We start from the raw sequence: 21906 nt of genomic DNA, 5'->3' as shown, positions 1-21906 counted from the left end.
GGCCAGGTGCGGTGGCTCACACCTGTAATCCCAGCACTTTGGGAGGCCGAGGCAGGTGGATTGCCTGAGGTCAGGAGTTCGAGACCAGCCTGGCCAACATGGTCAAACCCCATCTCTATTAAAAATACAAAAATTAGCCAGGTGTGGTGGCAGGCGCCTGTAATCCCAGCTACTTGGGAGGCTGAGGCAGGAGAATCACCAGAACCTGGGAGGCAGAGGTTGCAGTGGGCTGAGATTGCACCACTGCACTTCAGCCTGGGTGACAGAGTGAGACTTCGTCTCAAAAACAAACAAAACAAAAAAATAAAAATAAAAATACAAAAATTAGCTGGGCATGATGGCTCATGCCTGCAGTCCCAGCTACTCTGGAGGCTGAGGTGGGAGGATCACTGGAGCCCAGGAATTTGAGGCTACAGTGGAATTATGGAATCGTGCCAGTGCACCCCAGCCTGGGGGACAGAGCAAGACCTGGTTTCAAAAAAACAAAGCAAAACAAAACAAAAACAAACCTCTTCCTCACTGAATCAAGGGCTTGGACCACAGGACTTAGGTTGTTCTATTATTATTATTGTTACTCTTGAGGTGGTAGCATCACTTGAGCACGAGTTTGAGACCAACCGGGGCAACAAAGCAAAACCCCATATCCTGAAAAAAAAAAAAAAAAAAATTTAGCTGGGTGTGATGGCAAGCCCCTGTATTCCCAGCTATGAGGGAGGCTGAGGCAGGAGGATCACTTGAGCCCATGAGTTTGAGGCTGCAGTAAGCTATGATCATGCCACTGTGCTCCAGCTTGGGCTACTCTGTCTCTCTTAAAAAAGACAAAGGAACTATCATCAACTAGAGAAAACTAAGGCAACATGAAAACTAAATGCAGTGGATCCTGGAACAGAAAAGATGATGTTCATGGAAAATGTGATGAAATCTGAATAAGGTCTGCAGTTTATAGTGTTGTAATAATGTTTATTTCCTGGTTTTGATAACTGCACTATGGATATGTAAGCTGTTAAAATTAAGGGAAGCTGGAATCTATTTTTTGCTACTTTCTAAAAAATGTTATTTCAAAAATAAAAAGTTAAAATAGAACTCTCCACCTGGGAAATAATTTTTATCTTTCAAGAGCTAAATATAGTCTCCAGTAAGGACATTAAACCCCTACCTCAGTAATGAGAGTTTTTCAACATACTTATGGCACAGAATGTGTAGGCACCGTGCTAATGTACACAGCACAGAGAAGGCTCTACCCATTGCCCACCCCCCCACACTTACATGCTAACCAGAGTATATTGATTGAACACTACCTGCAAGAAGTGTGGCTGTAAAGGCCACTTTGCAAAAGATTGTTTCATGCAACCAGGTGGGACCAAATACTCTCTGATACCTGATGAGGAAGAGGAAAAGGAGGAGGCAAAGTCAGCAGAGTTTGAGAAGCCTGACCCCACAAGGAATCCTTCTAGAAAAAGAAAGAAGGAGAAGAAAAAGAATAGGAAGTCATCTGACTCTGACAGCTCAGACTCAGAATGATACAGGCAAGAGGGCAAGGCACACATCAAAAGACAGCAAGGCAGCAAAGAAGAAGAAAAAGAAGAAGCACAAGAAGAAGCACATAGGAGTGGAAAGATTAGGCAACATGTGACATGCCTTGTGCACACTGCTTTGTCCCCATTGAGCCTTGTATTTGGAAGCTTAGTCACCTGTGTCCATCTGGATGTGTTTCGTGATAAAACACGAAACTACCTAAAATAAAAAGGTAAGCATAGTTACATGTCTCCCTAGCTGAATTGTAAGTTTCTTGACAGAGAAAACCATATTCTTCAAGAAAACTTCAGCCTGGGCAACACAGCAAGACCGTGTCTCTCCTAAAAATCAAAAAAATTAGCTGGGCGTGGTGGCTTATGCCTGTAGTCCCAGCTATTTGGGAGGCTGAGGGGGAAGGATCACTTGAGCCCCAGAGGTAGAGGTTACAATGAGCCATGATTGCGTCACTGCACTCCAGCCTGGGCAACAGAGCAAAACTCTATTTCCAAAAAGAAAGAAAGAAAGAAAGAAAACCAATTTTGCCTAATTTTTTTTTTTTTTTTTTGAGACAGTGTTTTGTTCTGTTGCCCAGGCTGGAGTGCAGTGATGCAATCTCAGTTCATTGCAACCTCCGCCTACCGGGTTCAAGTGATTCTCCTGCCTCAGCCTCCTGAGTAGCTGGGATTATAGGCGCACACCACCAGGCCCTGCTAATTTATTTGTATTTTTAGTAGAGTTGGGGTTTCACCTTGTTGGTCAGGCTGGTCTTAAACTTGACCTCAGGTGATCCGCCCACCTCGGCCTCCCAAAGTGTTGGGATTACAGGCGTGAGCCACTGCACCCGGGCAATTTTGTCTACTAATTGCAGGTACTAACAAATGTCTGCTGAATGAATAACTCAATTTCTAGAATTACCCTGAATCTGTAGCATATGTGGGTTAATTTTCATTTAACTAACAAAGAAATAAAGGTGGAAACTACTACAAGTGTCCTTTCTGAATAAAATTAGCAAATCAAGGATTTAAATATTATAAACTGCTTTACACAAAGAAGATATTCTATAAAGAAGACAAATTACTGTAAATACTAGTTAGGATGAAAAATGGAAATGGTATACTACTATTGCTAAGTGAAGACTCTTCCTGTAAAGCAAATATCCATGACTTGGCTATAATCTTACCTTGTAATTTCCTATTTACTAACATAGTACTCCTATCTGCTTAATTACCTATACTAGATTAGATACCTGATTCCATGGCTGTGTAACTCATTCAATGAGCTAAAACTCATAATACTTATTATGTGCCAGACATTGTGCTAAGACCTTCAAATGGATTGATTCACTTGCTTAAAATATTAGAAGTAGCTTGAATATAATTTTTTAATTGACAACAAAAAAGCCACCCTCCAAAAAACCCAAAAATCCAAGCTAGAGAACTTCAACTGATATAATTTAAAATCCTGGGTAGCATGGCAAAATGTTAGAAAGTGCTTCTCTAGTCCCTTATAAATAAACCACTCTTCAGCAGACTACAATGCAGTGGCTAAGTAGGGTATTTCTTTTACTTTAGGTCAGTGAATACAACATAAACACACTTGACTTCGAGCTTATAAGTGTATACCCCATCTATCATTATTAAATAGTTAAAAACTTGCATGAAATACATTTAAACAATAATCTCATATTTAAATAATCCTACGGTAAGCGTGTGCTCAACAGACAAACAGGGAGAAAACCAAGACTCTCACTCCGGCAAGCTTACGTCCATATTATAAATCTATCAGAAGCTCTCTGCTGCCCTCTGCAGTTTTGTGAAGTAATTGCTACAAAATAAAACGGCATACACTTTATGTCAAGCGCAGTACCCAGGGATCACAGTACCCAGAGATCAATCGCTGGAGTAAAAGAGAGCGTGAAGAGAGGTACATACTTGCTCAACTGCTGGAAAGTGGAGGCACATGCAACAAAACTTTCTGCTTTAGTCTTATCTAGGTGGGACAAGAAAACTACACTTGGAATGCAAATACTGGAAGGGCTAGGGACATCAGTTCTATAATTATTCTGAAGGGAATTCCTTATCATTAAAAAAATAAGCTTTTGGTTTTGTCTTCTTTGAAATCAGATATCACTTGCTTTACATACATAAAGACATATCTGTTCTTTCCACAAGTCACCTTTACAGGTCCTCTAGGGAGGCATGAGGGAGGATCTTTGGATCTAAGCAACAGTTAGAACCTGCCTCTCAGTAGGTATTATCCTTCTGAGGAAAAAAATGACTGATCTATGAGGAATTAATCTTGGAAATAGTCCCTTGTTTCTTAAATCAGAAAATTCTATTTCCCAAAACTCAATCTTTAACAGAAATAAATTTTCTATGTCAGGACTGCTTAAATTCGGCCCAACAAGTTGTTTTCAGACCTTGATCAACGGATGTAGGTAAAAGAAAACCTCCTATTCAGTTCTTCCGATGTTGGATGCAGTCAATGTACGGGTTAGGTCAATACTTCTTGTTTTGGAAGCTTAGTCATCTGTGTCCATCTGGATCTGTTTCCCATGGTGTGGCCACAGTTCTTCCTATATCAAAATTACCTGGGAGGCTTGCTAACAAAACAGATGCCTGGTTGTTGCCTCACAGGTGTGTGGTGTCAGACACTTCTCAGGCTGTGCATGGTTAATACATTTCCTGTGATGCTTAGACACAATAAAGTCTGGAAACCACTGATCTACACAAAGTGACCTTTCTTAATAAACACAGGAAATACTGAACGTCATTTTAACTTTTCTGCCAGCAAATAATGTAAACACACCTCACTAACTTCCAAATGTTTTAGAGCAGCGGTCCCTACCCTTTTTGGCACCAGGGACTGCTTTTGTGGGGAACTATTTTTCCACGGACTAGGGTCTTGGGGAAGGGGGTGTTCATAATGATTCAAGCACATTACATTTATTGTGTACTTTATAATTATTAAACTGTAATATATAATCAAATAGTTATACAATTCACCATAATGTAGAATCAGTGGGAGCCCTAAGCTTGTTTTCCTGCAACTAGATGGTCCCACCTGGGGGTGATGAGAGACAGTGATAGACTATCAGGCATCAGATTCTTGTAAGGAGCAGGCAACACAGATCCCTTGCATGTGCAATTCACAACAGGGTTCACAAGCCTACGAGAATCTAATGCTACCATGGATATGACATGAGGTGGAGCTCAGACAGTAATGCAAGCGATGGGAAGTGGCTGTAAATACAGATGAAGCTTCGCTCACTAGCCTGCTGCTCACTTCCTGCTGTGTGGTTGGGTTCCTTACAGGCCACAGACTGGTACCAGTACATGGCCGGGGGTTGACGACCCCTGTTTTAGAGCAAGCAACCCTTATTTCCACTGGTTTAAACTCAGCATCAGGCCAGGCAGGGTGGTTCATTCCTGTAATCCCAGCACTTTGGGAGGCCAAGTGAAAGGGCCTCTACAAAAATAAAAATAAACAAACTTGGGATCAGAAATCTAAGCTCCTTCTAGGATTTGATTTAATCGTTTGTAGACAGCATTAAGTTCAACAGTGGTAACTCTAAGAAGTTGGTAAAACTGACCACCTTAGTTCCAAAGGATGCCCATTAGAAATGAAAGAAAAGGAGGCTGGGGCGGGTGGATCACTTGAGGTCAGGAGTTCGAGACCAGCCTGGCCAACATGGTGAAACTCCGTCTCTACTGAAAATACAAAAATTAGCTGGGTGTGGTGGTGGGCACCTGTAATCCCAGCTACTTGGGGGGCTGAGGCAGGAGAATCACTTGAACCTGGGAGGCAGAGGTTGCAGTGAACCAAGATCATGCCACTGTACTCCAGCCTGGGCGACAGGGCAAGACTCTGTCTCAAAATAAACAAACAGAAAACAACAACAACAAAAAGAAAACAAGAAATGAAAGAAAAGGGAGGCAGGAGGCAGGGCACAGTGGCTCATGCCTGTAATCCCAGCACTTTGGGAGGCCGAGGTGGGTGGATCATGATGTGAGGAGTTCGAGACCAGCCTGGCCAATACGGTGAAACCCAGTCTCTACTAAAAATACAAAAATTAGCTGGGCGTGGTGGCACACGCCTGTAGCCCCAGCTACTCGGGAGGCAGAGAGAGAATCGCTTGAATCCGGGAGGCGGAGGTTGCAGTGAGTGGAGATCGCACCGCTGCACTCCAGCTTGGGCGACAGAGAGGGAATATCCATCTCAAAAAAAAAAAAAAAAAAAAGAATGAAAGAAAAGGGAAACAACAAAATCAGAAAGGTTGCTCATGACGTTAACAGGACTATGCAGGCCACTATGGAAGAAGTTAGTGAAAACTTTTTGGAAGCAATCGAGAGAGTATTCCCTGCAAACACACCCACAGCCACAACATTAATTAGATTATGAAAATGGTGCAATAGGGTGGCAGAAACATGGAAATCCAAAAGATTAAGTAATGTGGAATTTAGGAAAAATGACAGAGGGAAGAGACTGAAATGTAACTTCTGTTCTAAACTGAAACTTCTAAGCTTTGATAATGGTTCCTAAAGAGAAAACGACCTTAAAGAATAATCCTTAAAATTTTCAGAGCCTAATGTTTTAAAATCCCAGATACCAGGCATTCTGAATCCATGTTCACCAAGCAACAGACTTTTGGATCCCTTATGTGTACATGTAAATGAATACCATTTGCAAACCACTAGTGAAAGGGAGCAAACCCATTGAAATGACTAAATCTGCATTTTGGCTTACAAATAAAAAATGTTTGTTTGCAGGAAAGAATTAAATCACCAGAACCTGGATGAGTTCAAAGTTCCTTCATCTTCTTCATATTAATAAAGGCCACACCATCCATCCAGTAGCTGAAGACAAGGAATCATTCTAATGTCTCACTCCATCCCGCCAGTCGAATCCACTGCAATGTGTGGTCAGCTTTACCTCTGAAATATATCCCGAAATCATACACTTCTCTTCAGATCCACAGTTCAAGCTACTATCATCTTCACCGGGCTACTGCATTAGAGCCTAATTGGTCTCAAATGTTCTATTCATGTCCCTCCTCCATCCTCATACCCCTCCATTCTCTGTATAAGAACTGAATTCTCTTATTAAAATTTAAATAACTTCCGTCTCTCCCTGGCTTAAAATTATCCATCTGTTTCCTTCTGCACTTGGAAAAAACTTCAAGTTCTTTACCACGGCTTAGGAACTATTCCATAATCAGACCCTTGCCTACTATCAGCCCACTCTCTTCCTTAATCATCGTGCTTCAGCCATCGGCTCTTCCATTACTTGAACATGCCAAAACACCAAACTTGTTGTTACTTTAGGGCTTTATTCAACTGCTCTCTTTGTCTGCAATGCTTCCCTCTCAGACGGTCACACACTTGGCTGCTCCCAGCGCCACCCTCCCCCAAGTCTCTGTTGAGAGGCTACCTCTCCAGAGAGGCCTTCCTGACCAGCCAATCTAAAGCAGTCCTCTGAACCTGTCTTAGTCAGGTTGCTATAACAAAATAACAGACTCAGTAATTTATAAATAATAGAAATTTATTTTGCACAGCTCTAGGGGCTGGAAATTCCAAGATCAAGGCACCAGCAGATTTTGCGTCTGGTTAGGGGCTTGTTCTCTGCTTCAATATGGTGCCTTCTTTCTGCATCCTCACTTTGTGGAAGGGGAGTAGAAGGGCCCAACAGGTTCCCTCAAGTCTTTTATTGGTATACTTTATAAGGATACTAATTCTTCTAATCACCTTCTAAAGGCTCCACCTCTTAATACTACACATTGAGGATTAAGTTCAACATGAATTTTGGAGGAAAACATTCAAACCATAGCACCATCCTTCCAACCCAACCCATCCTTCATCTTAACATTTTGTCCTAATTCTCCAGTGAGAGAACAGAAACCCTGTCTTGTTCACCACTGTATCCCTCAGGGCCTCAAACAATGTCTAGTGGGTGGAAGAAATGTAAATATTACTTGAATAAATGTGAGAAAAAAATTTCTGTAACTTGTAAGGCCAATTATTGGCTCTCATGGGGGAGAAAAAGATGCTATTCATTCAACAGCTATTTAATGAAGGAAGATTGTGCAAAGCCCATGACAGTCGTCCTCAAGCCTCAGCATGTGCATATGAATTACCTAGGAAATTTACACGAGACCTAAGAAACTGCACTGTGACAAGCAGTCCATAAAAGGCGATTTTCTTATGGAATCAATACTAGCATTCTGCAGTATGTGCCATAGGTCCTAATACTATAAACACTTGCTATGGTCTGAATGTGTCCCTCCAAAATTCATGTTGAAACAATCCCCATTGTGTTGGTATTAAGAGGTGGGTCCTTTTGGGATGTGATTAAGTCATAAGGGTTCCAACCTCATGAATGTATTAGTGTCCTAATAAAAGAGGTTGAAGGGAGCTGCCCTGCCCCTGCTGCCATGTAAGGACACAAATGGTGCCATCTGTAAGGAACAGGCCCTCACCAGACACTGAAATTGCTGGCACCTTGATCTTGGACTTCTCAGCCTCCAGAATTATGAGCAATAAATTTCTATTATTTATAAGTTATCCAGTCTAAGGTATTTTGTTATAGCAGCTCCAACACACTAAGACAGCATTTTTGTATCATAATGTTATTATTGCAATTCTCTTCTGCTGCTACATCTGTCCTTCACCTTAGCCAAGCCTCTCAGAACCAGTTATTTGTTTCACATACCTAGTACATCTCAAATGTTAGCTAAAATTCCATTCCTGTGGGTAGTTATATCTACATTTAAGCTTTCACAAATAGTTAAGATTTACTGCTGAAATAAACACACAAATACACTATACTCTCATTGAGAGCTTTTCCTGTTTTTACCAAATCTTAACTGCTTTCCTCCTCAATTATTCTTGATTTATGAGTCCTGCTGAGAAGTGACACTACACTTGAGCCTGAATTATCTTCCCAGCCACAGGACAAGTGAAGTTAGCTTGATTAACAGACTTTGGCTACTATTATTTGGTTGTGTCCACCAAGAAACCTTTAATAATACATAGACCCTGTACGGAATAGCACTTCTTTCCCAGATCATCAGGGGTCAGCTTCATGTGCTTTTGTGGTAGGGCACACAGTTTGGTTGTAAAGTAATCAATTTTTATTTATTTATATTCTTAAAATGGAATAATGTAATACAGGCTTACTGTAAAAAAAAGCAAATATTACAAAATTGCATTACATATAAATTAAAATTCCCTAATAATCACACCTCTCAAAGTTACTTACTGCTTATACTTTGGTGTATACCCTTCAAATTTGTATGTATAAACATATTTTCACATAGCCTTAAAAGAAATCATCACTGTTGTATAACCTGATTAATTAATTTGACATTATATTACAGGCAGCTTCCCAGGTCAATACCTACGATTCATCTTTTTAAAAAAAATTTTAAAATTATTTATTCATTTATTGAGACAGAGTCTCATTCTGTCACCCAGGCTGGAGTGCAGTGGCGTGATCTCGGCTCACTGCAACCTCCGCCTCCTAGGTTCAAGCAATTCTCATGCCTCAGCCTTCTAAGTAGCTGGGACTATAGGTGCGCACCACCATACCTGGCTAATTTTTGTATTTTTAGTAGAGATGGGGTTTCACCATGTTGGCCAGGCTGGTCTTGAATTCCTGGTCTCCAGTGGTCTGCCCACCTTGGCCTCCCAAAGTGCTGGGATTATAGGCATGAGCCACTGCACCCGGCCAAGATTTACCTTTAACAACTGCATTGTATACTACATAAATATAACAACAAAATTTAAGTAATATTCTGGGAAGAACATATTTTTCTCTCCTACTATATCCTCCCAATAGGTCTGACACCAGATGAGAGTGTTTTCCACACTAAACAATTCTCAAATGGACACCAACGGGGTGTCCTATAATTCAATTCAGTTCTGTCACTATCTCCAGGTGGACAGTGTCTGATCCCACAGGCTAAGAGTTTAGTCTCACAAGCCTGGCCCCACTTCAGACACTAATCACAAGTCCCAGGTTGTGACCTATGATTCCGACTGAATGGTTAGCACAGCGTTCTTACCACCCCCTCTGTGGGTTCAATAATTTGCTAGAATGGCTCACAGAACTCTGGGAAACACTTTACTTACACTTAGTAGTTTATTATAAAGGACATTATGAAGGATATAGAACAGCCAGGTGAAGAGACACACAGGGAAAGGTAGAGGGAGAAGGGGTGCAGAGCTGCCACGCCCTCTCTGGGTGCTACCCTCTTAACACTTCCATGTGCTCATCAACCTGGAAGCTCATCAAATTTCTAGTTCAAGGGTTTTTATAGGCCAGGCGCAGCAGCTCACACCTGTAATCCTAGCACTGTGGGAAGCTGACATGGGAATATTGCTTGAGTCCAGGAGTTCAAGACCAGCCTGGGCAACATAGTGAGACCTCATTTCAAACACAAAAAAATTTAGCAAGGTGTGGTGGAGGGCGCCTGTGGTCCCAGCCACTTGGGACATTGATGTAGGAGGATTGCTTGAGCCCAGGAGGTTGAAGCCTGCAGTGAACTATGATCGCACCTCTGCACTCCAGCCTGGGCAACAGAGTGAGACTCGGCTCAAAACACAAGAAGAAAAAAGCTTTAATGGAGCTTAATCTCCAGCACTTGCCCTCCTCCTTTCCTGGATTTTGGTAGGTGGTGCCAAAAGTTCCAACCCTCTAAACCTCTAATCACTTAGTCTTTTTGGTGACTGGCCCCATCCTTCCTTAGGCTATAGATAGGCCAGATCCTAAAAGTTATCTCATTAGGATGAACTCAGGAGTTATCAAAAGGGGTACATTAAGAATAAAAATACACTACACTATCAGAAAATTCCAAGGGTTCTAGTGGCTCTGTAACAGGAACCAGGGACAAAGACCAAATAAATTTACTATACTACAAATACCCTGTTTAACACTGTCTAGCTTTCCAAAATTATGAATGATGCTGCAACACATCTATGTATATACATTTGTGTATATTTCTAATAATTTCCTTGAAATAAATGGCTACAAGAGAATCAGGGTTAATGCTGTCATGTCCAATATGGTAGTTACTAGCCACATGTGACTATTTTAAAATTATTTATTTATTCATTTTGAGACAAGGTCTCACTCTGTTGCACAGGCTGGGGTGCAGTGGCGTGATCATGGCTCACTGCAGCCTTGACTTCCCAGGCTCCAGGGATCCTCCCACCTCAGCCTCCTGAGTGGTGGGGCTACAGGCTACAGGCTACAGGCTACAGGGGTTTCACTATGTTGGCCAGGCTGGTCTCGGGTCGAACTCCTGACCTTAGGTGATCTGCCTGCCTCAGCCTTCCAGAGTGCTGGGATTATAGGTGTGAGCCATCCCGTGTGACTATTTAAATTAATTAAAATAAAATTCAGTTCCTCAGCCGTAATAGCCACATTTCAAGTGCTCAACAGCCTGATGTAGTCAGAAGCTACCATACTGCATGGTGCAGGATGTAGAACATTCCTATCATTGTAGAAGAGTCTATTGATAGCCCTATCGAAAGAAATGGTCACATAAAAATTTGGTATCTGCGTCCCATGAAGTGACATAACAATTTAAATTCCCAATATTAGTATATGAGTTCCAACATCCTCTCCTTGTCAACATCAGATCAATATTCTGATCTGATAGATGAGACATAATGTTTTAGTTAGTATTTTTTTTTTTTTTTTTTTTTTTTTTTTGAGACAGAGTCTTGCTCTGTCACCCAGGCTGGAGTGCAGAGGCCTGATCTCAGCTCACTGTAACCTCCATCTCCCAGGTTCAAGCGATTCTCCTGCCGCAGCCTCCCAAGTAGCTGGGATTACAGGCGCACACCACCACGTCCAGCTAATTTTTGTATTTTTAGTAGAGATGGGGTTCCATCATGTTGGTCAGGCTGGTCTCGAATTCCTGACCTCATGATCCGCCCGCCTCGGCCTCCCAAAGTGCTAGGATTACAGGCGTGAGCCACCACGCCCAGCCTGTATTTTTCATCATTATTAATGAGGCTGAGTCTTTTCACATTTTTTGGCCATTTTTTTTTTTTAGTCATTGTTGAACTATCTGAACTTTATTTTAAAAGATTCAAATATAACACTATCCTGTTTCTGATGCTCTATTAAAGCCAAACCATATATGCAGAAGACATTTCTTCAATCTGTTTCGCTGGCTTCTTGAAAATTTCGGAAAGATATTTATCAAAATAGCATAAAAACACCTAATAAGAGTAGTACCACAGTTAGCTGAAGGCAATCTGCACTCTTATAGGTTGTTTCCTTAAAGTAGTCAGTGGCTTACATTTCTCTAAATAATAAGACTAGCACTGCAGTATGTTACTGTTATGAGATATTCTTACAAATTTTCAAATTAGCTATGAAAACACTTAGACTGATATATAAATGAATAGAAAATATTTATGTTTTAAACATGAATACTACTGTATGATTATGGTTATATGAATGTCTGGAACAGGAAAAAAACCACCTATGGGACAGGAATCAGAAGAGTGGTTAACCAGAGACTGGCGGGGTTGGGAAAGAAATGACTGATAAAGCACACAAATGGAGTTTCTGACATGATGGAAATGTTCTCTATCTTGATAGAAACGTGAGCTATGCAGGTGTATACAATTGTCAAACTCATTGCATTCTACACATGAGAACTGATATACAGTTTCACTAAATTATATCTCAATTTTTAACAGGAGGGAAAAAAGTGAAAAAAAGTATTGTTCTACTTAGAATATTAAACTTACAGGCAATAAAAATAATTATCCTCACTGGGTGTGGTGGTTCACGCCTGTAATCCCAGCACTTTGGGAGGCCAAAGTGGGAGGACTGCTTGAGCCCAGGAGTTGGAGACCAGCCTTGGCAACATGGTGAGACACTGTCTCTACCAAAAAACCCACAAAAATTAGCCAGGCAGGGTGGTGCAAGCCTGTTGTCCCAGCTGCTCAGGAGGCTGAGGTGGGAGGATCCACTTGAGCCCAAGAGGTTGAAACTGCAGTGAGCCGTGATCACATCACTGCACTCCAGCCTGGATGACACAGTGAGATCCTGTCTTAAAAAAAAAAAAATCATAAAAGTATTTATAGAACTTAAAGTATGATTTTCTGCCCTAGGAGGCACAAAAAAGGTTTTACTAAATTAGAGGTGGGGATCAGACTTTGTGACACCTTGAGCCAAACCATTCAACTGTCAAATCCAGAGGGCACTAGAAAATTAATATAATTTCAGGGCAAAATATATTAAGGTATCAGAAAAGCACTACGAACTTTTTAACATAGATGCATAATCAGTGTTTCTAAAAAGCCTGAAACCTGTTATAATGTTATGGAACAGTACTTAATTTTTTTGAGCTGTATTTGCTGTGGTAGTTTATGAACTTGGCTCACTTTTGCCCTTTTTCCTCCTGTTCTGGTGGCGCACACTAGCACAAAAGCGAACATGTTCACATTAAAGCTAACTGATTTGATAATGAAAAGTGTCTAAGGAGAGAGAAAGAGAAGATGCTCCTACCCACCCCAGGCTACCTTCCCACCCCCATTGTTAGGCTTAGGCTGAACATTTATTATCTCAACTCAATACCAATGTATCACAACTTGTTCAGTGAGTGAGCTCCTTAGTGGCATAAACTACAATCTAGTTCAAGTTCTTTGTAGACAAACTCAAGACATTACAGTAACTCTTCAGAGACTACCTTGCTTGTGCAATCAGAAGGAAGTAGGACAGCAGGACTTCAGTCCCCAAAAGTGAAGGCTTGCCCAGTTAAGGGTGTGGCCCCAGGGCAAAGAAACAGGAGAGTGTACATTTTATTAGTCTATCTGCTTTGTAGGAAGACAGATGTTTTTGTTATTACATTATACATTATACTCTAGCTTTGGAATCCAACAGATTTGATTTGAGAATTAGTTTTGCAATTCATTAGGTGTTTGATCTTGGGCTAGTTACTTCATCCCTCTAAGCTGTTTCCTTATGGGAAATAACAGTATGCATCTCATAGGCATGTTGTGATGATTAATGAAAAACACAGGTAACATTTTAAGTCAGTGGATGGCACATTGTAGGCATTCAACAAAGGATAGCTAGCTATAATCATACACAATTCTGTTCCTCAAGACCTCTGCAACCAAAACCCCACCAAGATATTCAGGCAGTCATATTTTGCTAACAAGCGATTAGCATAAATAGGACATGTTCATAAACATAAATGTAGCATAAACATAAAAATGTTCATTACAGAAATCTCAGCAGCCAACCATAGAAAAGGTCATAACAGAAAACTAAAAAGTATATATACATTTTGAAAATAAACAAAAAGACTGTTACATTACAGACACCTGAAGTACAAGATGAACATAACTCAAGGTTCACAGAAAATAATGAAAATTTCTTTGTTAAGCAGACACACTCAAGTGCTTCCCTGTCACGCCACCGATTTATCTCAGATCCAACACTACTAAAGCCATAAGAAGACAAAGGGGCAAGTTACTCTTTACCACAGATAAGGTGGTCTATGATACAGTATCGACCACATTTTAAAATGCAGTGTAAGTGGCAGATCTTGCACAATAAATAAAATACTTACCTGTTTCTCTTCATCCGACATGTTTTTTTCCAGTTCTATTAGGTATTCTTCATCTAGTTCAGAGGAATTCACATCTTCATTAGATTTGTTCTCAACCTTGTCCGCTCCTGGCTCCTCCTCAAATGAGGCACTGCAGTCATGAAAACACTCCTCTTCTCCCTGGTCCTCCTGGAGATGGGCCTCATCATCCCTGAGCAGCTTACTCTGGGAATGCTGATTTTTGGGATCAGGAACTGGAGGGCCAGCACACTCGGCTTCCTGAGTATCTGTAACCTTCAAACCATTTAACAGATCCTCTGGAACCCCACAGTTCTCTGACTTCTCCCCCATGCTGCCCAGTGAGGGAGGTGACGCTAAAGCTGGGGGAAAACAAAACAAAACTGCTATGTAATGGTGCTTATATTTTTAAAAGTTCTGTTTCAAACCTAAACAAACCTCTGCATTACAGCCAAAAAACACACCGTAACTTCCTTTCACTGGAATTCATTATTTAAAAATATAGCTTATCATAAGTAATAATAATGTCAAACGTCATTTTAACTGAGACCCCTTTTCTGGTCAAATCTGGTACCAGATTCTTTTTTTTTTTTTTTTTTTTGAGACGTAATCTCAGTCTGTCGCCCAGGCTGGAGTGCAGTGGCGCGATCTCGGCTCACTGCAACCTCTGCCGTCCGGGTTCAAGCGATTCTCCTGCCTCAGCCTCCCGAGTAGCTGGGATTACAGGCGCCTGCCACCGCGCCTGGCCCAGAACTTCTTAAAAGCAACAAAAGAAGCCGTTTTTAATGTAACTCTTCCACGTTCCACCGTTCGTGTTCTGTTTGGATAGCAAAAATTAGGCAGAAACTAAAAAAGTGACAAGAAAAAGGAAGCAGCCCTAATCTCCATTCAGAATGAATAACCAAGGCGCGAGTAAGAAACTACGGTCCGTCTTTTTAGCACCACCACGGGAAGCCCAAGAATACGTTTCTAGTAGACTTCAAAATAAAATCCGTGCCAAAATTGTGATCACTTTAACGCAAATGCGTGTGGTAGAGCCCACGCAGCTTACACTGGAAGGGGAACCCTGGCGCAGGTGACCCTAATCAGGATTACCGTGGGGGCCAGAGTCAGGCATTAGAAAGCGTGACTCTGAACCCTAGCTGCCCAAGAGAACACTAAAGATACTTTAGAAAATACCACTGCTCAGAACCTGACCAAATTCTGATTTATTAGTGTCGCGTCAAGCAAGGGCATCAGGTTTATTTATTTATGTTTTCATCCCAGGTGATTCTGATATGCAGCCAATTGCGAACCACTGCTGTAGAAGCTGAGTCAGAGCATCAGCAGCCCAGATATTTGCAAAAATTTGCAAGAGATTTGCAAGAACGTAAATTGCTCTAGTCGCAGCAAAATCACGCCAACGACCCTTGTATCACGACAAGAGTCTGAATTTGCCCTAGTATGTGCCAAGAAAACTTAAAAAACCAGCAAGATCTTAATACGGAGATTTCGCCTCCACAGCAATGTCTTGCTTCTCTTCGCTCCCAGGTCTACTGGAAGAACACAGGCGTTTGAGCTCCTACAGTTAGGGAAGTGATGCCTCGCGCTTCCCAGCAGATTATTCCCTAGCTTTGTTCCTCACAGCCAACACGCTTAGACCCACGGGGTTACTCACAACCTCACAGCTTCTCCGGTTTCCACCTTCTTAACCTCTGAGAGCTCCTACTTCCGCTCAGTCAGGTGCACTTCCGTCGATGACGACTAATAGCGTCGCTATTGGCAAAGCATCCTGGGAAATGTAGCGAAACTCTCAGGGAGGAAAGGCGCAGTCGCCGTGTGACGTCATTGTACGGCGTGACATTTGAGAGATGGTTGCCATCTTGGGTTACGGCAAGACTCCGCGTTACTCTGCACGAAGAGAAAAAAGGACAAAAGGAAGTCTGTCCCTGTGGTGTTCGTTTCACTGTTTATTTATTTATTTATTTATTTATTTATTTATTTATTTATTTATTTATGAGACAGAGTCTCAGTCTGTCGCCCAGGCTGGAGCGCAGTGGCGCAATCACAGCCTCTACTCACTTCAGCCTCAACCTCCTGGGCTCAAGCGATTCTCTTGCCTCAGCCTTACGAGTAGCTGGGACCACAGGTGCGCGCCACCACACCCAGCTAATTTTTTTGTATTTTTAGTAGAGACGGAGTTTCACTATGTTGCTCAGGCTGGTCTTGAACTCCTGGGCTCAAGCGCTCCTCCCTCCTCGGCCTACCAAAGTGCTGGGATTATAGGCGTGAGCCACCGCGCCCGGTCCATTTTTATTTTTCAAGGGCTAGCCAAGTCAAACAGTGGGAGTGGAGAAAAAACAAAAAGATCTGTAACTGGTTGTGATCAGTTAGTTGTAAACACCACTGCACTCAGACCAACCTCAATAATATTTAAGACTGTAAGGGAACCCTGAGACCAAAAGTGGTTGCCCTATGCATTCAATCGAGAAATGTTCACTGAATGTTTATTAGACCCTGGGCATTGTGCTGGGATCACAGAATTGAAATATAGTACCCATCCTCAAGGTAGCCAGACAGGTAACCAGCAATGACAGCAGAGAATTCGTTTTCTGTAATTCACAGAACCTATCGCAGAGATAGACAGCTGGAAGAGACTTTTTCAGGAAGAGTATGAAACTTGTTTTTTGAATTTCCATCTAAATGAGATTATGCCTAAAGTTGTATTTTTTGTAAGTTGAAAGCTTTATATGCTAAAAGAAAACATCAAAAATATATCCTATTTTGGTTTTAGTATTTCTGAATTTTAAAAAATACCCCCAGAATTTAAAAAGTGTAAATGGAGGCTGAGTGTGGTGGCTCATGCCTGTAATCCCAGCACTTTGGAAGGTGGACATGGGAGGATCTCTTGGGGCCAGGAGTTCGAGACCAGCCTGACCAACATGGCAAAACCCATCTCTAGCTATATATAGATATACATATGTGTGTGTGTGTGTGTGTGTATAAATTAGCTGGGCACAGTGGCGCTTATCTGTAGTCTCAGCTGCTCAGGAGGCTGAGGTGGGAGGATGCTTGAACCTAGGAGTCAGAGGCTGCAGTGAGCTGTGATCACGACACTGCACTTTGGCCTGAACAAGAGGGAGACTCTGTCTATATTTAAAAAAAGAAAAAAAAAAAAAAGCAACTGGTTAAGCCTCTTTAAGCGGTCCTGTTAATTCAATTCTGGTGTAATGGAAAGACTGTAAACTTTGGAGCTAAATAAATAACTAAACCTATAAAACTTGAGTTACGGTCTCAGCTTCCTTTACTAGCTGTACAACTCTAAACAATAATTCCCATTGCTAATATTCATAGACTATACGCTTATTAAGCACCGCATACTGTGAAAAATGCTTTAGGTGGCTTATTTGATTACTGAGTTCTAATTCAGGCTCTGCCACTGAGTAGCAGTGTGATTTTGGGGCCAGTTACTTATGCTTCTAAGGTTTTTATTTTACTTTTTTTTTTTTAAGAGACAAGTTCTCACATTTCCCAGGCTAGTTTCAAACTCGTGGGCTCAAACAATCCTCCCACCTCAGCCTCCTAACATGCAGGGATTATGGATGTGAGCCACAGGGCCCAGCCAACTTTTTAATGTATAAATTTACCTCATATGTAAAAATTGGGATCGATAACAATGGTACCTACCTCACAAGCTTGTTGGGAGAAAAAAATACCTAGAAGACAAGGAGCACAGGGCGCGGGAGAAAAAAATATCTAGAAGACAAGGAACACAGTGTTTAATGAATATTAGCAACAAAAATATTATATGGCAGGCCTTGTGCCAGTAGCTGGGGACAGAAAGCCTAATAAGACAGAATCCTTGCCCTTCCCCATCATCAGGAGCTCACAGACTAGTGGGGGAGTGGAGAAGGGAAATAAAGAAGTTACTGAGCCCAAAAGAAGAGCAATCTGCCTTTCTTTTTATGCCAAAAGAAACCAAAGTGCAACTGGCCCAATTTGGTAGGTCTTCACTAATAAGATACTCGAGTTAGGCTGTAGAAAGAGGAATAGTTCACTTAGTGGGGGGAAAAAAAACAACAACCAGGATAGGTAGAAGGACATGGAATCAGGAGCATAAAAATATCAGAAGCATTTTTAGGAACAATAAGTAGTTGGATGCTGTTTAAGTGTATGTAGAACACAAAGCAAAAAACAAATTTTTAATGATGAAAGCCAACTCATCCATTCCTGGAAACATGAAGATTTTGTTTCTTAGTCCTTACAACTATCCTGTAAAAGGACAAGAAATGTTTTTGATTCAGAGGGTGGTTCTGTTCGTATTTTCCCAGGGCAGAGACCATGTTTGCCCTGTTTACAGTTGTAAGGGATCAGTGAACATCCTATTTCAGAAATTTATGGCCAAAACACTGGCCACTCAGCTCTCTGAGTTGAGTAAGCAGATACTGACACTTTTGGAGTTATAGGGTTGTTGTAAGAATTAAATGGTGTCATGTTTTATCTAAAACACAGAAAATGAAGTGCTCAAGATAGAAAAAATACTTAAAATTTTTTTTGAGGCAGGTTCTCTCTCTCTCACCCAGGCTGGAGTGCAGTGGCACAATCTCGGCTCACTGCAGCCTTGACCGCCAGGGCTCAAGCAATCTTCCCCACCCCAGCCTCCCGAGTAGCTGGGACTGATTACAGGCGCTCACTACCACACCTGGCTAATTTTTGTATTTTTTGTGAAGACGGGGTTTTGCCATGTTGCCCAGGCTGGTCTCAAACTCCTGAGCTCAAGCGATCCGCCCGCCTTGGCCTCCCAAAGTGCTGGGATTACAGGAGTGAGCCACTGCATCCGGCCGCTTTAATATTAATAGCACCTAGCACAGTAAGTACTCAATAAGTGTTTGTTGTTATTGTAATCATTGTTACTATTAATGAAGATCTCACAGATATTACCATTATTATGATTAATTACTAATAGTGATTTTATTATTACTATTGCTAATGAATACTACTAGTATTATTAATAGTGGCAATATTTGTGAAGCTTTCATTCACACCCCCCAGATAGGGAACTGAGCACCCAAGTTTGTTGAAAGAATCAGTGCTGAACATCAATTATTGAATAATGAATAAATGCTAGGCATCATACTAGGTCCAGTGGGGGGTATAGCAATAAATCAAGAAAGTAGCAAAAGAATCAGTTTCCCTCAGTGTTTTTTTGGGGGGGAAGCAGCTCAGTGGTTTCTTAATGACACATGTCCATCACCTAATCAGTTGTATAGAGCCCAGTTGGTTTTGGGGATAAAACCTTACATTCTGGGACCCTCTAAGTCCTGAGCTCCATTCTCTCTGTTTCCCCGGGACTGAGCTTCTTGAGCTTGCCAAAGGAGGGTCTAAAATCCAGGAACAGTCAGGGATGCTAAAAGAACTCCTTGAGAATGAGATGTATATAAAAATAAATAAGGCTGGGCATGGCGGCTTATGCCTGTAATCCAGAACTTTGGGAGGTGGAGGCAGGAGGATTGCTTGAGGCCAGGAGTTTGAGACCGGCCTGGCCAACATGGTGAAACCCTGTCTGTACTAAAAATACAAAAATTAGCTGGATGTGGTGACACAGGCCTATAATCCCAGCTACTCGGGAGGCTGAGGCACGAGAATCGCTTGAACCTGGGAGGCAGAAGTTTCAGCGAATTGAGATCACGCCACTGCCCTCCAGCCTGGGCAACAAAGTGAGACTCTGTCTCAAACAAAATATATAATAAAATAAAATAAAAATAAATAAATAATTATGATGTAGATTATGCATTCCTACAGTGTTTCCAAAAGATGCTTTTGTTTCTTATTTTTTCCCAGTTCCAATCTTTGAATTAAAATTTCTGATGAGACATAATCAAGAATTAGCATCCTGTGCATTTATATGTCTACATTTTTGTTTTCCCTTAGATCAGCATGCCCAATAGAAATACAATGTGAGCCACATATGTAATTTATTTATTTATTAGAGACAGGATCTCACTCTGTCACCCAGGCTGAGTGCAATGGCATAATTCTAGCTCACTGCAGCCTCAAACTCCTGGCCTCAAGTGATCCTCTCATGTCAGCCTCCCAAAATGCTGTGATTACATGCATAAGCCACTGTACTGGGCCACACATATTTTATTACTTTATCTTTATTTTGTGACAGGGTCTCACTCTTGTCACCCAGGCTGTAGTGCAGTGGCACAATCATAGCTCACTGCAGCCTTGACATCCTGGGTTCAAGCCATCCTCTCACCTCAGCCTCCCAAGCAACTGGAACTACAGGCGAATGCCATTGTGCCTCTTTTTTTTTTTTTTTTTTTGTAGAGAGAGGGTCTTGCTATTTTTACCAGGTTGGTCTTGATTTCCCGGCCTCAAGGTATCCTCCAGCCTTGGCCTCCCAAAGTGCTGGGCTTATAGGTGTGAGCCACTATACCTGGTCAAATTTTAAATTTCCTGGTATTGGCATTAAAAACAGTAAAATAAGTAAAATTAATTTAATATTTACTATTATTAAATGCAATTAATGTTTTATTTAATCAAATATGTCTAAAATATCCTTTGGGCATGTGATGAATATAAAAATGTTTATCAAGTGTTTTTTTTTTTTTTTTTTGAGACGGAGTCTCACTCATTCTGTCGCCCAGACTGGAGGGCAGTGGCACGATCTCGGCTCACTGCAACCTCCAGCTCCTGGGTTCAAGCGATTCTCCTGTCTCAGCCTCCTGAGTAGCTGGGATTACAGGTATGCACCACCATGCCCGGCTAATTTTTTGTATTTTTAGTAGAGACGGGGTTTCACCATGTTGGCCAGGCTGCTCTTGAACTCCTGACCTCAGGTGACCTGCCTGCCTCGGCCTCCCAAAGTGCTGGGATTACCGGTGTGAGCCACCATACCCAGCCGTAACAAGTTATTTTACATTCTGTTTTTCTTACTAAGTCTTTGGGGTCACGTGTGTATTTTATAGTGTATCTCAATTTGGACATCAAATTTTCATCAAAAATACTTGAGTCTGCATTCACATTTCATAAAATCTATATTTTAAAAAATTGATTCATATATGTAAGTTTTTTCAAACATACTTCCCAGTAACTGAATTGAATATCAGTTTTTAAATTTAAATTAATTAAAATTAAATAAAATCAGAAATTTAAGTCCTTGGTTGCACCAGCCACATTCCAGATGCTCAGTAATCACATGTAGAGAATGGCTGGTGTACTGGACAGGACAGGCTTAGACTTTCCAGAACAACTAACTATTATTCATAGAGAATTTACGTGCATCAGGGGCTGTGCCCATTACATTTGTAATTGCAGGTAATCTTTACAATAACCCTGACCTCTCTTGTTTCTTATAATCTTTTCACAAAGCATCAAAACTGATCTTTTCAAAACACGAATCATGGCTGGGCATGGTGGCTCATGCCTGTAATCTCAGCACCTTGGGAGGCTCAGGCAGGAGGAGTGTTTGAGGCCAGGAGTTCGAGACCAGCCGGGGCAGCATAGTAAGACCTTATTTCTAAAAATAAAAAATAGCCAGGTGCCATTGCACGCACCTGTCGTCCCAGCTACTCGGAAGGCTGAGTGAGGAGAATTCCTTTACCCCAGGAGGTCAAGGCTGCAGTGGGCCATGATCACACCACAGCACTCCAGCATGGGTGACAGAGCCAGACCCTGTCTCAGAGATTAAAAAAAAAAAAAAAAAGGAAAAGAAAATATGAACCTTGTACAATTCTTTTATTGACTTCCCACCCTGATTAGAATAAAATCTAAAATCCTTACCATTATGCATAAAGCCCATGTGATCGGGC

At 41.5% G+C, this 21906-nt stretch overlaps 1 protein-coding gene across 2 annotated transcripts in view; it reads right to left on the bottom strand.

The window, feature by feature from the left end:
* Positions 1-16000, bottom strand: part of TTC1 (tetratricopeptide repeat domain 1) — a 56095-nt gene extending 40095 nt beyond the window's left edge. Inside the window, exons 1-2 of one of the 2 annotated variants that reach the window (XM_004042924.5) lie at positions 15768-16000; positions 14114-14472 (exon numbers count right to left, since the gene is read on the bottom strand). In XM_004042924.5, the coding sequence (XP_004042972.3) occupies positions 14114-14443 (330 nt within the window). In that variant the 5' untranslated portion in view covers positions 14444-14472; positions 15768-16000. The remainder of the gene's footprint in view (positions 1-14113; positions 14473-15767) is intronic. The other variant, XM_055387517.2, reaches the window with a different exon arrangement.
* Positions 16001-21906: the final 5906 nt, after the last annotated feature.

This window comes from Gorilla gorilla, chromosome 4 (genome assembly GCF_029281585.2).
Source record: "Gorilla gorilla gorilla isolate KB3781 chromosome 4, NHGRI_mGorGor1-v2.1_pri, whole genome shotgun sequence".
Lineage (NCBI taxonomy): Eukaryota > Metazoa > Chordata > Mammalia > Primates > Hominidae > Gorilla > Gorilla gorilla.
Note: the sequence above shows the minus strand (reverse complement) of the source record. Positions and strands in the feature narration are given on the sequence as shown.